The 15,499-nt window shown below is 37.5% G+C and overlaps 1 protein-coding gene across 2 annotated transcripts in view; it reads left to right on the top strand.

Annotated features, from left to right (window-relative positions):
• Mccc2 (methylcrotonyl-CoA carboxylase subunit 2) overlaps positions 1 to 15,499 on the top strand; it is a 79,195-nt gene that overhangs the window by 46,657 nt on the left and 17,039 nt on the right. Inside the window, exons 7-11 of one of the 2 annotated variants that reach the window (XM_046427399.2) lie at positions 1,620 to 1,733; positions 8,317 to 8,381; positions 11,534 to 11,633; positions 11,729 to 11,824; positions 15,110 to 15,182. In XM_046427399.2, the coding sequence (XP_046283355.1) occupies positions 1,620 to 1,733; positions 8,317 to 8,381; positions 11,534 to 11,633; positions 11,729 to 11,824; positions 15,110 to 15,182 (448 nt within the window). The remainder of the gene's footprint in view (positions 1 to 1,619; positions 1,734 to 8,316; positions 8,382 to 11,533; positions 11,634 to 11,728; positions 11,825 to 15,109; positions 15,183 to 15,499) is intronic. The other variant, XM_058574201.1, reaches the window with a different exon arrangement.

Genomic DNA, 15,499 nt, shown 5'->3' with positions numbered 1-15,499 from the left:
AAAAAATTAAAAAAAAGAAAGTACAAAAAATAATAAAACAGAACACTCACGTGTGCACCACCCCAATTTATTGTGTTGACATTTCATTTTGTTATTTTTGCCTCAGATTTTAACAAGTATTTAGCAAATATATTTTTAAAATGTATTTTAAAAATGTATTTATCCGTAATTCACTTACTACTCAAAATGTTGTACTGATGGGCATGTTGATTATTTGTATCTATTTGCTATTTATAAACATGGGTAAAATGAATGTTTTCTTGTGTGCTTGGAATGTAACAGAGGTAGACTTTAAAACAAACTTCTGGGCAGTGGACAAGCAAAACAATAAGTGATAAACTCCTCTATAACATGTTGAGAAGTGAGTCTTACAGCCTCTTTTAATAACATACAGGAAAAGCTTTAGTTAAGGAAAAATGCTTTATTTTTGTGATGGCCATTTAGGTGGAAAAATGTTAAATTGTCTTACTTTCATTTTTGGTTTAGTAATAATGTGGCATACTGTTTTTCAAAACAGATACTTGCATGACTATAAGGCAAACTAATGGAATACTGGAATTAGTAGCAAAAATTGTTTTTATACTATAATTTTAAAACAATCTGTTATAGACATCATTTTTTAAAATATTTCTTAGTTATAAATGGACACAATATCTTTGTTTATTTTTATTTGGTGCTGAGAATTGAACCCAGTGTCTCACGTGTGTGAGGCAAGCACTCTGCCACTAAGCTACAACCCCAGCCGCAAAGAGCTCTTTTCTTTGGTGATATTTCTTTTTCTGTGCAGGGATAATGCCAAACCAGTACTTATTATTATTTGTGCCATACTAAAATTCAAGCAAGAGTTTTTTACATCCCTTTTAAAATTTTCCAATGAAAAAAACATATAAGAGGGCCTGGAGTTGTGGCTCAGCAGTAGGGCACTTGCCTAGCACGTGCAAGGTCCAGCCATGATTCCCAGGTGCGGGCCCTGGACTTCTGGGATCAGTGATCCTCTTACCTTAGCTTCCTAAGTGGCTGGGAATACAGGTGTGCATCACCATATTTGGCTTTTAAGCAAGATTTTGAAAACAATGGTAACATCAGTTTTATATTTAGAAAATATCATTTTGGGGGTAACACAATATATTAATAACACTCATTTGAAGAATTATTTCAGTATTCCTGTGAAATAAGTGATGGTTATATAGAGGATTTATTTAAACTGGGTGTCACATGGGTTTCTTCTTTTTATTAATTGTTTAGTCCATTCTTCTCTCTGACCAGGAGATTGTCCATATATTTTGAGAAGTATGATATAAGCCCTTTAAAATGTTTTATTGATTGATAGGTGATACTAGGGATTGAACCAAGGGCTCTTTACCACTGAGCTATATCTCTATCCCTTCTTATTTTTTATTTTGAGATAGGGTCTTGTTAAGTTGCTCAGGCTAGCCTGACCTTCAAGATGTTTTGATAAAAAGTCTGGATACTATTCCAAACATTGAGAGGATTCAATTTTTCAAACAAAGTTCAGGGATCAGCTACTAATATCCCCTGGTTTGTGAGACTGTAGGTCAAACACCACATAATTCAGTGCTTGCGCTGCATCTCACGGTGGTTTTATGCTTCCATTCCAGATAGCAGTGGTCATGGGTTCCTGTACAGCAGGAGGTGCTTATGTGCCTGCAATGGCGGATGAAAACATCATTGTACGCAAGCAGGGTACAATTTTCTTGGCAGGACCCCCTTTGGTAAGAATATGAACTTGACTGAAGTATATATGACATAAAATATACCACTTAACTGTGGTTTTTGGTTTGTTTTTTGGTACTGGAAACTGAACCCAAAGGATCTTTACCATTGAGCCACATCCCTGGCCCTTTTTTAAATGTTTAATTATTGAGACAGGGTCCCATTAAGTTACTGAGCACAACTTTGAACTTGTGATCCTTCTGCTTCAGCCTCCTGAGTTGCTGGGATTATAGGCATGTGTCACTGCATCTGACTTAAATATATTTTGATGGTTTAAAAAATATTATGGTAATATATATATTTCATAAAATTTATCATCTTAAGTGTACAATTCTGTGGCATTAAGTATATTCATATTATTGTGCAGCCATCAGCCTACCCATCTCTAGAACTTTTTTGTCTTCCCCACTGAAAGCCATCAGACACTAACTCCTATTCTTCTCAGCTCTACCTCCTTGGCAACAACCACTTTCCTATCTGTCTCTGGATGTAGCTACTCTAGGTACCTTACATGTAAGTAGAATCATATAGTATTTGTCCTTTTATGAAAGGTTCACTTTGCATAATGTCCTTTTATGAATAGTTCACTTTGCATAATATCTCTGTTGTAGCAAATGTCAGTATTACATTTCTTTTAAAAGCTGAAAAACATTTCATTGTATGTGTATACCATATTTTGTTTATCCATCTCCTGTTGACATTTGGGATACAATTTTGGACTATTATGACTAATACTACTATGAATATGGGTGTACACATATCTGAGTTTTTGCCTTCATTTCTTTTGTGTATATATAACTGGAAGTGGATTGCTGGGTTGTATGGTATTCTGTATTCACCTTTTTAAGAATCACTTCATTCTTTTTTTTTTTTTTGTAACTTTATTTTATTCATTTATTTATATGGTGGTGAGGATTGAACCCAGTGCCTCACAGGTGCTATGCAAGTGCTCTACCACTGAACCATAATCTCGCCCCACTTCTTTTTTTTTTGACTGAATGACATTCCAGTGTATGGTTATGCTGCACTTTATTTATTCATTTATCAGTTGATGGACATTTAGGTTGTCTCTTTTTTTTTGGACCTTATGAATAAGGGTGCTGGGAACATTCATGTACACATTTTTTATTGGACATGTTTTCATTTTCTTGGCATATGCGTAGCAGAATTGCTGGGTCATTTGATAATCATGTTTGACATTTTGAGGAACTGCCAACCTATCCAAAACATGTTTTACCTTCCCACCAGCAGTGCATGAGGGTTCTGATTTCTCCACATCCTCAACAACATTTGTATTTGTGTGTCGGTCTGATTGTAGCCATCCTGGAGGGAGTAAAGTAGTACCTCATTTTGGTTTTGATTAGTGTTTGCCTAATGGCTCATGTATTGAGCATCTTTTCATGTACGTATTGTCCATTTGTATATATTTGGAGACATGTCTATTCAGATCTTTTGCTCATTTTATAATTGGGCTATTTGTCTTTATTGGGCTGTAAAAATTCTTACATTCTCTTGATACAATTCCCTTATCAGATATATGATTTGCAAATAGTTTTTCTCATTCTGTGGGCCTTTTGCTGTCTTGATGATGTCCTTCTTTGAAACACAAAATTTTTGAATTTTGATGAAGTTCAACTTATGTTTTTTTCCTTTTGTCACTTATATTTTTGGTTTCATATCCAAAAAAGCTTTGCCTAACCCAAGGTCATGAAGATTTATTCTTTTGTTTTCTTTTGAGAGTTTTATAATTTTAGTTTGTACATTTAGGTCCTGATCCCTTTAGGGATAGTGTGAGGTAAGGCTTAAGGAAGGGGTCCAGCAGTGCTTTACAAGTGGATATACAGTTGTCCCAGCATCATTTGTAGATAGGACTGTCCTCTTCTCTGCATTGAGTGATCATGGCTGAAGAAATGAACTGATTCTTTTTCTAGCTCATCTTTACTATTTTTCAATTCAGTAACAAATTGAGAATTGTTAAGTTAAGCAAGGTGCTCACATACAGTATATTAACTTTTGTATAAAATAGGGGAAATATACATTATATTCTTATACAAGCATTAAAATTCTGTAAAAGATACAATAAGTATAGAGTAGAGGAAACAGGATGGGAGAATGGCCTTTGACTTTTGAATTTATGACCTATTAAAAAGGTTTTTCAAAGATTAAAAAAAATAAGAGCAAGTTAGAATACCCGTGAGAGGTCTTAATTTTTAATGCTAACAACCTTTATGAACTACTGGTGGAGCCAGCTATATAATTTGTAGACCCTGGTACAAAATGAAAAATATGGGACTGCTTTTTCAAAAGTAGGAAAAAATATCATTAAGGGTACTAAAGTATAAACCATTTCCTTTTCTTCTATGTTCCCTTTCTTCTGTGGTCCTAAATTATAGTCGTGTTTTTTTCTTTAAATTTACTTTTTTTTTTCTTCTTAGTACCAGGGATTAAACCCATGGGCTCTCAATCATTGGGTCACATCCCCTTTTTATTTTTTATTTTGAGACAGGGTCTTGCTAAATTGCTCAGGGCCTTGCTAAGTTGCTGAGGCTGACTTTGAACTAGCAATCCTCCTGTCTCAGCCTCCTGAGCTGCTGGGTTTACAGGCATGCACCACTGTGCCCAGCCTCAATTTACTTTCTAATGTTATGCTCCCTCTGGCATAAGAACTCCCCTTCCCAGGCATCTCTGCTTCCAGTGGGCCATCCCATCCCACAGAAGACACTATTCTCAACAGATGTGCAGCCTCTATGCCCAGGATGTGCTTGTTGCCTAGATCAAGAGAGGATAGGAGGTTAGCTTCCACCTTCCACCCTGTTCCCTGCTGTAGACCACACCTCCATAATGCAGCTCAGGACAATGACTGTCTTTTGGTGCTTCATCTTGAGACACAGATTCTCCCTGCACCTTCTCTGCATGCACTCGAGGCACATGCCGCAACAATTGTTAGGTGGGCATGGGGAAGAGGAGGTAGGCCCAGGTACAGGTCAGGAGGAAGCACAGAGCTAAACTCATCCCTGGAAGGTGGCAAAGGCAGATCAGGAAAGAACTGCGACTCCAAGCCCCAACATATGTGCCCCATTGTCCTCTCAGATGTCACTTACAAAATACATATTCAAAGATCAAGAATTTTAACGATTGCTGGGTGGTGGCATGTACCTATTGTCCCAGCACTTGGGAGGCTGAAGCAGGAGGCTCTCTTGAGCCCAAAATTCTAGACCAGCCTGAGCAAGTTAGCAAGATTCTGTTTCAAAACAAATCAGAACAAGAATTTCCAAGATTAAGAATGCAGAGATTAAGAATTTCAAGAGGGTGACCACAGAGCATTAAACCCCAATCACGGGACTCTGCTGAGAGTGAAGCACTATTCAGCCTTACTGGCCATCCACCCAGGATGACTGGATTTTGTCTCTGATGCTTTTCCTCACCTCTGCTTGGGCTGACTGCACATCAGTGACTTGGTGGTGCATTCTTTGCTTTGTTGTGTTTCAGTCACATAGTGATCCTAGACTTGAATGATTAGTACACCTTCTAACAAAATACCCCACAATATAAGAAAAATCCAGTGCTATGCAATAGGTAAAAAGAGGAATGTTGTCAAGCAAGTTATAAAACTATATTATACACACAGTGGAATATTATTCAGGCATACATAAAGTGAAGTTTTGACATATGACAACATAGCTGGTCCTCGTAAACATCATGCCAGACAAAAAAGGGCACACATTAAATGATGCTACTTGTGTGAAATATTTAGAATAGGTAAATTCATAGACACAAGAAGGATCAGTGTTGCCAAGGACTGGGAGCCGGGTGGGAGGGGGAGAGACTACTGATGTGGATGGATTGATGAAATGATCTGGAACTAGATATTGGGGACAGTTGCAGAATCTTGGGAATATGTACAAAGCTACTGAATTGAATGCTTTTGTGCAAAATGCTGAATCTTATGATATGTGAATTATATTTTAAAAAGTAAGTTTATCACTTCAAAAAGTCAAAGAATCATCTTTGGTTTTGGAATACGAATACAAATTTATTAAAAAGAGTATGTTAAGGAGTTCATGCTTGCTGGGCATGGTGGCACATGCCTGTAATCCCATTGGCTCGGGAGGCTGAGGCAGGAGGATTATGAGTTCAAAGCCAGCCTCAGCGAAAGCAAGGCACTAAGCAACTCAGTGAGACCCTGTCTCTAAATAAAATACAGAATAAGGCTGGGGATGTGGCTCAGTGGTTGAGTGTCCCTGAGTTCAATTCCTGGCACACACACACACACAAAGTTTATGCTTTTGGGGGCTGGGGTTTTGACTCAGTGGTAGAGTGCTTCCCTAGCATGTGTGAGGCATCACATACAAAAATAAGCAAATAAAATAAAGGCATGCAGAGCTGGGAATGTGGCTCAGCGTTAGAGCGCTCGCCTAGCACGGGCAGGACCCGGGTTTGATTCTCAGCACCACATAAAAAATAAAGGTGTTGTGTTGTGTCCATCTACAAAAAAGATATTCATTCATTCTCTCTCTCTCTCTCAAAAAAAAAAAAAAAGGCATGCTGTCCATCTACAACTAGAAAAAAGTTTTTTAAAAAAAGTTCATGCTTTGATGTAGTGTATTTCCCAAGTGATAGTGTTAATTTTTTATAACTCTTATGGAAGATAAGGTAAGCTGAATGGTTGCCATTTAAAAGTAATTAAAGTCTCAAGGTTTTATTCAAAATGCTGGCAATTATTATTCCTTAACACTCTCATGCTGAATGTAATAGCTGTCATGGATTAACAGAAGAAGAAAATGCAAAGTTTATATCTGTGGAGTTGTTCTGTATCGTTTACTTTCTATTAGTAGTTCTTACTTTTCATTAGAAAATGAGTAAAGGAATTTGAAAACGTCTACTGGAAATATAGGCAGCATCTTAATAACTGGAGTAAAGTGTCTGCTCTTTGGATTCAGATTTTTGTGTCAGAAAGAAGCAGCTCAGACAGCCAGAGAAGCCTCAAGTCCTCTAAAACTGAACCTCCCTCGGTGGTCTGACTGCCTTTGGAAGCCCATGGTTAGGGGAGGAAAAAAAAAAGCAGGCACCCCATCCACTCAATTCTGACCCCTGCAGACTGTGGAAAAAAGGCTCTGCAGTTTCACGGTGTGACATTCAGGTGCTGTTACTTTGAGTAGCTGAGAGTGATTGGAACAAGGGGATAGTAATAAGCTTTAGAAGGAGCTTTTTGTTCTCCTGTCTTGTTTCTTTTCTGAACTTGTTATTTAGTAGAACAAGCTGTTTTAATTTTCTCCAACTTTTATCATTTTTGCACTTACCACGGTATCAAACATGTTGTGGGTGTTCAATGAATATTAACTGATGACAAATCCTTGTTTTTTTTTTTCAGTTGATATTAGTCAGATATTTAAAAATAAATATAGTATATCTGTTGTTTATTCCTTTTTACAACTTTAAATATCCAGACACCTCTTATAATTAGTTATTGTCTGGACTGAATGCTATTGTACACTGAAATTTTTGGAAAGAAGAGAACCAATAATTGGTTCCTGGGGGCGGAATAATTGGAGTTGGAAATTTTAATTATTTCTCCCTGTGGAAAGATATTTAAGACAGAACTTTTGATGTGGTGAATGATAGATAAGTCATTTCTATGCTGTATTTTAGATTAACGTTCATTGTTCTAATAAAAACCTTTCCTGTGTGAAAAAGAAGAAACAAATTAATCAACCCAAAGACATAGGAATCAATATATAATTCCTGAGAAATCAGCTTGGCATTTAGCATTAAACGATTTTTCTCTCTTTTTCCTGTTGCAATTTCTCAGGCTTAATTGAGTCATTCTTGATTTATTACTTAAGGTTTCTTTCTTTTTGGTCACATCTACTAGAGCTTAGATTTCGGTACTTTTGGAGACTTTTTCTCCTTGCCTTAAATGTAGAATACAGAATTGGTGATAATAACTGGAATTTTACAGCCTAGAATTCAAGTATTTGAAGACAGAAAAATCATGGTCCTGCCCCCCAGGGAACACTCAATGATGACAGATTTGTGCAAATTTCTGAAACCCAGTCTGGCAAAAATCTGAGGTTTAATTCTGTGGCCACAGAGAGACAGGCATTACTCTGTTAAGACCATGGGTGTCATTCACCTTGTGGAGGCCTGCGTGGGTCAGGGAAGAGGTATGGAGCAAGCAACTGGAGATGGGTCTCACAGGCTAAGGGAATTAACGCAGTAGGTGAGAGGAGAAGGGATCCCAGGCAGTGGGAGGAGCGTGCACAGACTCAAAGGCTTTCCAGTGTGTTGAGGCAGCGAGCATCATGGAGGGGAAGGTATGAGCCTTCCATCAGAATCCCCTGGGCCCAAGTCAGACTCCATTGCTTTCACAGGGGCTGTGGGAATGTTCTTGATGAGGTTGGGTTCAGAGTTTTCATTTGGAAACTAGAAATAACCTCTTGGTTTGCTAGTAAATGAAATGAGAACACTTAGTTCTTCATCTCTGTGGAAGAGTGTAAATGTGGTCAGGTTAGGAGATGAACTCATTAGGAAAGCATTTTGTATCTCCAGGGGATCAGTCACTGTTGATTTTTATCCTTGTAGGTTAAAGCGGCTACTGGTGAAGAGGTGTCTGCTGAGGATCTTGGAGGTGCTGATCTTCATTGCAGGTGAAACAGGAATGGTTGTTTCTTTTTAGGATTGATTGTCATTTTGTTTATTTAACAGAGGTTTTACATTATTATTGTTATTATTAATTAATTAATAATTATTATTATTTATAAGTATTAAGCTTGCCAGACCAAACTAATTTAATTGTTCCCAGTCAACTGTTCTGGGATCAATTCTTTGGATTACAGTTGCATTTTGGAATGCAATTCTACATGCATTGCATTGGATGCAAGTTGAGCATCAGCTTTTTCATTATAGCTGAGAAGGGTTGTAGAGACAGGTTTCTTGTGTATTTTAACAAACACCCTTAAAGTGCCCTTATTTTACAGGTGGGATTGAGGGGCTTGGTGATACAGGACAGGAATGTGGGGTGATAAGTGTAAGAGGACAGGGGCTAGGACAGCAGGATCAAGTACTCCTTTAGCATCTGAGAAATTAGAGATACTTGGAGACATCCACATAGAGATTGCTGGGCAGGCAGTTGGCTGTAAGAGTCTGGAGGCGAGATCAGGACTGGAGATTTTTATTTGGGGATCATCTGCACAGAGGTGGAATTTAAAACCTTTGGATTAGGCGAGCTCACCTCATCATGAATGCAAATAGAGAAGAAGGCCCAGCACCATGTCCTCAATGGCAAGCAGATCTGATCACCAAGTTGACTGGCCTGGCAGGTGTAGTAAGCTTCCCTTTGCTCTGCCATATCATAGACCCAGGATGCTGTGGGAAGAGGCCAGGTGAGAAGAGGGCAATGGGTGGTAAGATTCCACTTTCCTTCCAGAAACCTGCTGTGCCTTTGAATAGCTGGTTAAAGCACCTTTGTTTTGGTTTTTTATTCATTCCTTTCACATGGAGCATTTATTGTGGATAGATTGATTGTATTGTTATGAGTAATAAAAAAAATTCCAGCTCTAGTCCCTACCCTTCATGATTTATAATTTAATTAGGTACATAAGAGAAATGAATGAGTGAATTAAAAAATTACAAATATACTAACATGCTTGCAGTTTTAGGAAGAATGATTAAAGGAATGACTAGGGTGGAGTTGACAGTCTTTGAGAAAAGCTTGGCAGGTGAGGTGAGTGTTGTCAAATGGGAACAGAACCCTTGTTTATTAGGTAAGTGGCTGTGTAAGCATAGGTGCAGTGTGACTGTGCCTCTTTCCATTTACCCACCCTTGCAAGGAGATCAGCACACGATTTCCCTGGCAGTGGTGCCTGTGCCAATCCGAGAGACCGGGATGCAGGTAGAAAAGGGCGAGTTAGAAGCATAGTACAGAATGGACTAATGTTTGTAGGAACTTAATGAAAGGAAGGAGAGGGAGATGGTATTTGAGGACCATTCGTTTTTATAAATTTTAAAAAGCAAAGCTCTAGGCAGTGTATCAAATTAGGGATGTAGATTCTGCCTTTGTCTTGTATCCATCTGTTACCCTTGTGACTTAGACAAACTACCTAGTCTCCTTGAGCCTCATTTACTTATGTGTAAGACAAAGATTTGAACGGTACCTACCTTATAGCAGTTTCTAGTATACACCAAGCACTCTATTACTATAATTATTGTTGTTCATAATAATTCATTTAAAATATTTGGAAATGAATAGATGCTGATCACATTTTAAAAAAACACATAAAATTAATAGTCACAAATTGCCTTGTCTCTTTGTCATTGTAAATACATTTTTTTTTTAGTTGTAGTTGGATACAATACCTTTATTTCACTTATTTATTTTTATGTGGTGCTGAGGATCGAACCCAGGGTCTTGCACGTTCGAGGCAACCACTCTACTGCTGAGCCACAACCCCAGCCCATAAATACATATTTATACCATTCTGATTACTTATCCATAAGAGCTAATTTGATTTAAAAAAAGGGACTTATATAAGTAACTCATCAAAGATTTTCTTTTCCTGCTGTTTTGGTAAATATTAAGCAGTTTTTATTAGAAATCATTGTATTTTGAGTAAGTGGTTCCTTCTGTTTCTGTTTCTTACTGAATTACAGCAGTTAGCAGTCAGCAGTTATAGCTGGTATTATGCATGAAGCATTTAAAATGATAGGGTTAAGGGCTTGCTCATCAGTGGAGCACTTGCCTAGCATACATGAGGTCCTGAGGTTGATACTTAGCATCAAAAAATAAATAAATAAATAAAAGGTCACCTGTAAACTGTATATTAAAGAAACTGAAGGGTCTGCCACTTGACAAGCATTGGAAGGCTATAAAGAGAGTAAATTTGGTCTCTACTCTTGTTTAGGAGTATCCAATCCAGGAGTAGAGTAATGTAACCCATCATGAGAGCCCAGCTCTGAGAAGGTCTCCCAAAGGTTGGGCGGTGTCCTTAGGCAGGATGTTAAAACAGTGCAGCAGCATAGTCCTTAATCATAAAGTGAACCTAAATTCTATTTTCAGGGATATATTTTTTTGTCTGAATTTACAGAATTTTAAAAATACTTTATTAGAAAGTCATTGTACATCTGCATCTGAAAAAGCAAGGCATCTAGTTGGGACAGGACTAACTACCAGAGCAAGCCCAGATGTCATTCACTGCACTTGAAATTGAGCAGAAACTTCCATGGCTCTTATCACAGAGCTATTCCATCAATTTTCATTTTATCCATCTTCTGAGGGATGGTGTATTCAAACCTTTTTGTTACCTGTGACAGCTTACTCTCAGGGGTCGCTTGGTAAGAAGGGGCTCAGAAGTCTCCCAGAAATGAAAGACAATAGTTGGTGTCCTCATTAGAAGCTGAGCTAGTTACAAACATTTGATGCTGTCATGACCTGCATGTGAAAGTGTGTACGTCCCATACAGTTGGTTTGAGGTACACGGAATGAACACTTAACAGAGGCCCTGGCCAGCAAGCAAGGCCCCAGGGTCTTGCAAAAAGTCAAGATTGGGAAATGGGAGGCCTGGGTTTCTGACACAGTTTCCCCTGTCCTCAGGCAAGGTATATCTCAGATTTTTTTATTTTTGTAAAACAAGATAATGCTCTTTTTCCAGGGACATTATAAGAATAGAACAAGATTACATTTATTAAAGTGTTTTGGAAGTAAAAGTGCGATTATTCTTAGATAACAGAAGGCATTTGGGGTGGAAGATATTTAATTCTGTTACTTTGCATTCTGGTTATTTTCATGTGCTTTACTCTATAGAAAATCTGGAGTCACTGACCACTATGCTTTGAATGATCATCATGCCCTTCACTTGACTAGAAAGGTTGTGAGGAGTCTGAATTATCAGAAGAAATTAGATGTGAGTAGGATGTGTTTTTCTTTCATTTTCCTGAAAAAAAATTTTGGCTTATGCCACCTGAATCATGTTTTCACAATTTTTCTCGATTTCTATAGGTTACCATTGAACCTTCTGAAGAGCCTTTATTTCCTGCTGATGAGATGTATGGAATAGTTGGTGCTAACCTCAAGCGGAATTTTGATATCCGAGAGGTATGAGAAAGTGGAACTGTAAGCTGTAAGCCATGCTGGCAGTCTCTGTGTCTTCAGAGCTGAAGTTTTGTTACAGGGTATTCATGCACCAGGACTGATGTGGCTCTTAATGAGGAGTAGTATACAGGAAAGATGTCTTTCCATGTGGTAGGTTTCACTGGTACATACTCAAAGAGAGAGGGGGAAAATCTCTTAATGATTGGGAAGTTTTCCTTGCAGGAAAACAAGGCTTGGTTTGTTCATAGAACTCCGTATTCATGTGGACATTAGGAACTAGGTTGGGACAGTGTCACAATTTCCAACTGTTTCTTTTTGGTGTTCTTATTTTAGGATATGGACAAAATGTCAGTAAGTTGTTGGAAGGAAAAGGTACCCTTTTAGAGCAGTATGACATTAGTGAGTAGTAAACTTGATTACAGTGGAAGATGTTGCTATGGTTGCAGATTGCCAGCATAGTGTTCTGTAATCTAGATTGACAATTTTAGTGTTTGCATGAGCACATAAGCTTTTATGTTGTTCAATATCTGTAGCTAGCAAAATCATTTTTAAGCTAGGAAATTATCTTACTATCATATTCTATGCTAGGAAATTTAGTATTTTAAGTTACTTTTTCCCCTTGACTATAAAACAACAGTCATGTACTAGCTATAAAAAATGTAGAAAAGAAGAAAATAAATTTGCTTATAATTCCACCATCCAGAGAAAACAGCCAATATTTTGATGTTTTGACTTCATGTGTGTATACAGTTGGCTCCCTATATCCATGGGTTCTGTATTTGTGGTTCTGCATCCTTGGATTCAACCAACTTCAGACTGAAAATATTTTAAAAAATAACATCTGTTTTGTACACGTACAGATTTCTTAGCATAATAACTATTTACATAGCATTTGCATTGTATTAAGTTTTATAAGTAATCTAGAGATGATTTAAAGTATATGGGAGGGTATGTGTAGGTTATATGCAAATACTGTGACATTTTTCATAGGAACTTGAGCATCTGTGGATTTTGGTAAGAGGGCCTAGAACTAGCCCCTCATGGATTACGAGGGATGGCTGTATACATTTTAATATGGTTGAAATTTATTTGTGTATATGTTTAATTTTTTAAATTCTGCTTTTCCAGTTTAGATTGTAAGCACTTCCTCTTGACCTTAAAAGTTCTTCATCAAGCATTTTCTGTGGTTAGGTCCTAATCCCTATAATAGTACTTGGCAACATGGTAGGCACTCAGCCAATGTTTTTTGAATGAGTTGATGAGTGTAATATTCCATTGTATAGACACGTGCGACTATTTTATTTGAGCAAAGCCTTACTATTACTGAAGGGTCTTACATTTTGGAATTTTATAGAGCTTCAACTGGCAAGGTAGCTTTGTTAACTGTAAGTTTTAGAATTAGGTCTTTAGTTTGACTTTTAATTATGCCTAGGCACAGAGAACATGGTACTTGGAATCTAATGTGCTTGAGAACCCAGTTGTTCCAGACAACCAAGTTTCTAGATGACTGAGAAGTTATCCTTTTTTAGCACAACCTTTTCTTCCTTTATTCAGTATGTGTTCTGTGCACATGTTGTTTCAGACACCAGGATTCAGAAGTGAACAAAAGAAGAGTCATGCTTTTGTGAGACTTCATTTTAATGGAAATCTTATAAAAAAGATAAACTCTTGCCTTCTTAAATGACCTGGGTTTCTAGATTTTGCTGCTACATGCTCGTCATAATTTATCACATTTTTCTATATTAACAAGCCTTGTTCAGAGGTTTTGGCAGTGTATGGAGCCATGGATGGCACTGGAATCTAAGTCTAAAAACCTGACTTCTAGCTCATGTTCCCCTAGTTAGAAGTAGTGGGATTTAACCTGAGTATCAGTTTCTGCTTCTAGAAATGTGATAGTACCACGTTGTCTATTCCTAAAGTTTCAATTCTTATGAAGATAATATATTTTGTATGAGAGGATATTGTTAATTGTAAAGTAAATATGAGGTAGTGTTATACTAAGTGACCCTAAATTGCTGTGCCCTTTGAGCAGCTTCATCTTCGTGTGGGCGGTAGTTATGTGTTGATGGCTTGTTAAAAGTTTCAGTTTTGGAGGTCATAGAACCTAAAACAGATAACTGTTATATTCCCATATTTAGGAAAAGAACTAAAAAACAGTTCAAAGTAAGCTCTTACCTTATGCAGAAAAAGATGTTAGGAAGCATTCCCTCATTTTTCAACCCTTGCATCTAATTAGAAAAAGCTTTGATTGATGTGGTAAGCCAGAAAAGGGAAGTATGAACTATATAGAAAATAATATGTATCATCTAAAACAGTTTCTGAAGAAGTTTGGGTATGCTTCATGTTTAGGACTTTGTGTGTGTGTGTGTGTGTGTGTGTGTGTTTGCTGCTGGGGTTTGAATTTGGGACCTCACAAGTGCTAAGCATGTGCTCTACTGAAATAGTCCTGATGAGCTTAAAGGATCAACTCCTCAGTAATTTCTGCTCCCTTTAGATTTAGATTGACAATATATGTGAATCTCTTTCAAGTGTGTCAGAATTAATGAGCAATTATTGAGAGAATACTACTAATAATTAATAATAGCTCTTTTTTGTTGGGGGGAGTACTAAAAATTGAACCCAGGAGCATTCTACCACTGAACCACAACCCCAGCCCCCTAATACCTATCTTTCAATGAAAGCCGGTTAGTATGCTTCAGTTAGTACTTTTTCCAGTGTTATTATGATTTTTTTTAACAGATGAGGAAGCAGGCTTAGAGTATTTTAAGATTTGTTGCTCAGTGGTAGAGCTGGAAGTCAGACTGGTTCTTCATTTTAATATTATTTTCTTAGGTTCTTTACTACTAATTCATCCTGGTTTTGTTCCATCTTCTCCAGAAGTGAAAACTGAGGCTCTGATGGGTTAAGTGACTCACTCTGGAACACCTAAGTCAGGTGATACAATCTGAGCCAACGTCTTCTGACTGCAGGCTCTGTCCATGCCCTGCTCTCTGGTCAGTTCCCAGAACTCGAGGAGGCATTTGACAGCCTCTCTAAGCCCAGCCCCCAGTCCCCAGTCCCCAGAATCTTTGCAGCTTTTCTTGTGCACAACATGGTGCCTTTTTATAGTGAGATGTAAAATTAGAGCCCAGAGTGATTTTAGGGCATTCACTGTGCACGTTAAGTGAAATTCTAGTGAAATTTTGTGAAAGTGGCAATGTCACTGAATTGTTTTCCTTATAAATTACTTTAATACAAACATTATTTTGTGTTATAATTTCTGAGGAACACTGTCATTTTCCCTCTTAGGTCATTGCTAGGATCGTGGATGGAAGCAGATTCAATGAGTTCAAAGCCTTCTATGGAGACACATTAGTTACAGGTATGCAAGTGAAGGAATGAAAATGTGAACATTTTCTACTGGTTTGAAATGAGTGATTCCTTTCTCAAGGCTTTGATACACTTGGCAAGAGCTTTGTTATTTAGAGCACTACACATGTATGAGTCAGTTTTCAAAAGGAGCTATTTTATAAAGGTGATTTGTAGTTAAATGGTTTCATGATTCCTGAGAGTTTAAAATGATGGCTGGATGCTGTGATATGAGCCCTTATTTGTGACTTTGTGGCATTATATAACAATATTCTTAAAGTCAGCAGAAAATATTTGTAATGATTTTTGTTTCTCTGGATGACTAGTTAT

This window comes from Marmota monax, unplaced genomic scaffold (assembly GCF_021218885.2).
Source record: "Marmota monax isolate L192 unplaced genomic scaffold, Marmota_monax_Labrador192_F-V1.1 WCK01_AAM20220418_F8-fsc00018, whole genome shotgun sequence".
Taxonomy (NCBI): domain Eukaryota; kingdom Metazoa; phylum Chordata; class Mammalia; order Rodentia; family Sciuridae; genus Marmota; species Marmota monax.
The sequence above is the reverse complement of the archived record's forward strand: the minus strand, read 5'-3'. Positions and strand labels throughout refer to the sequence as shown.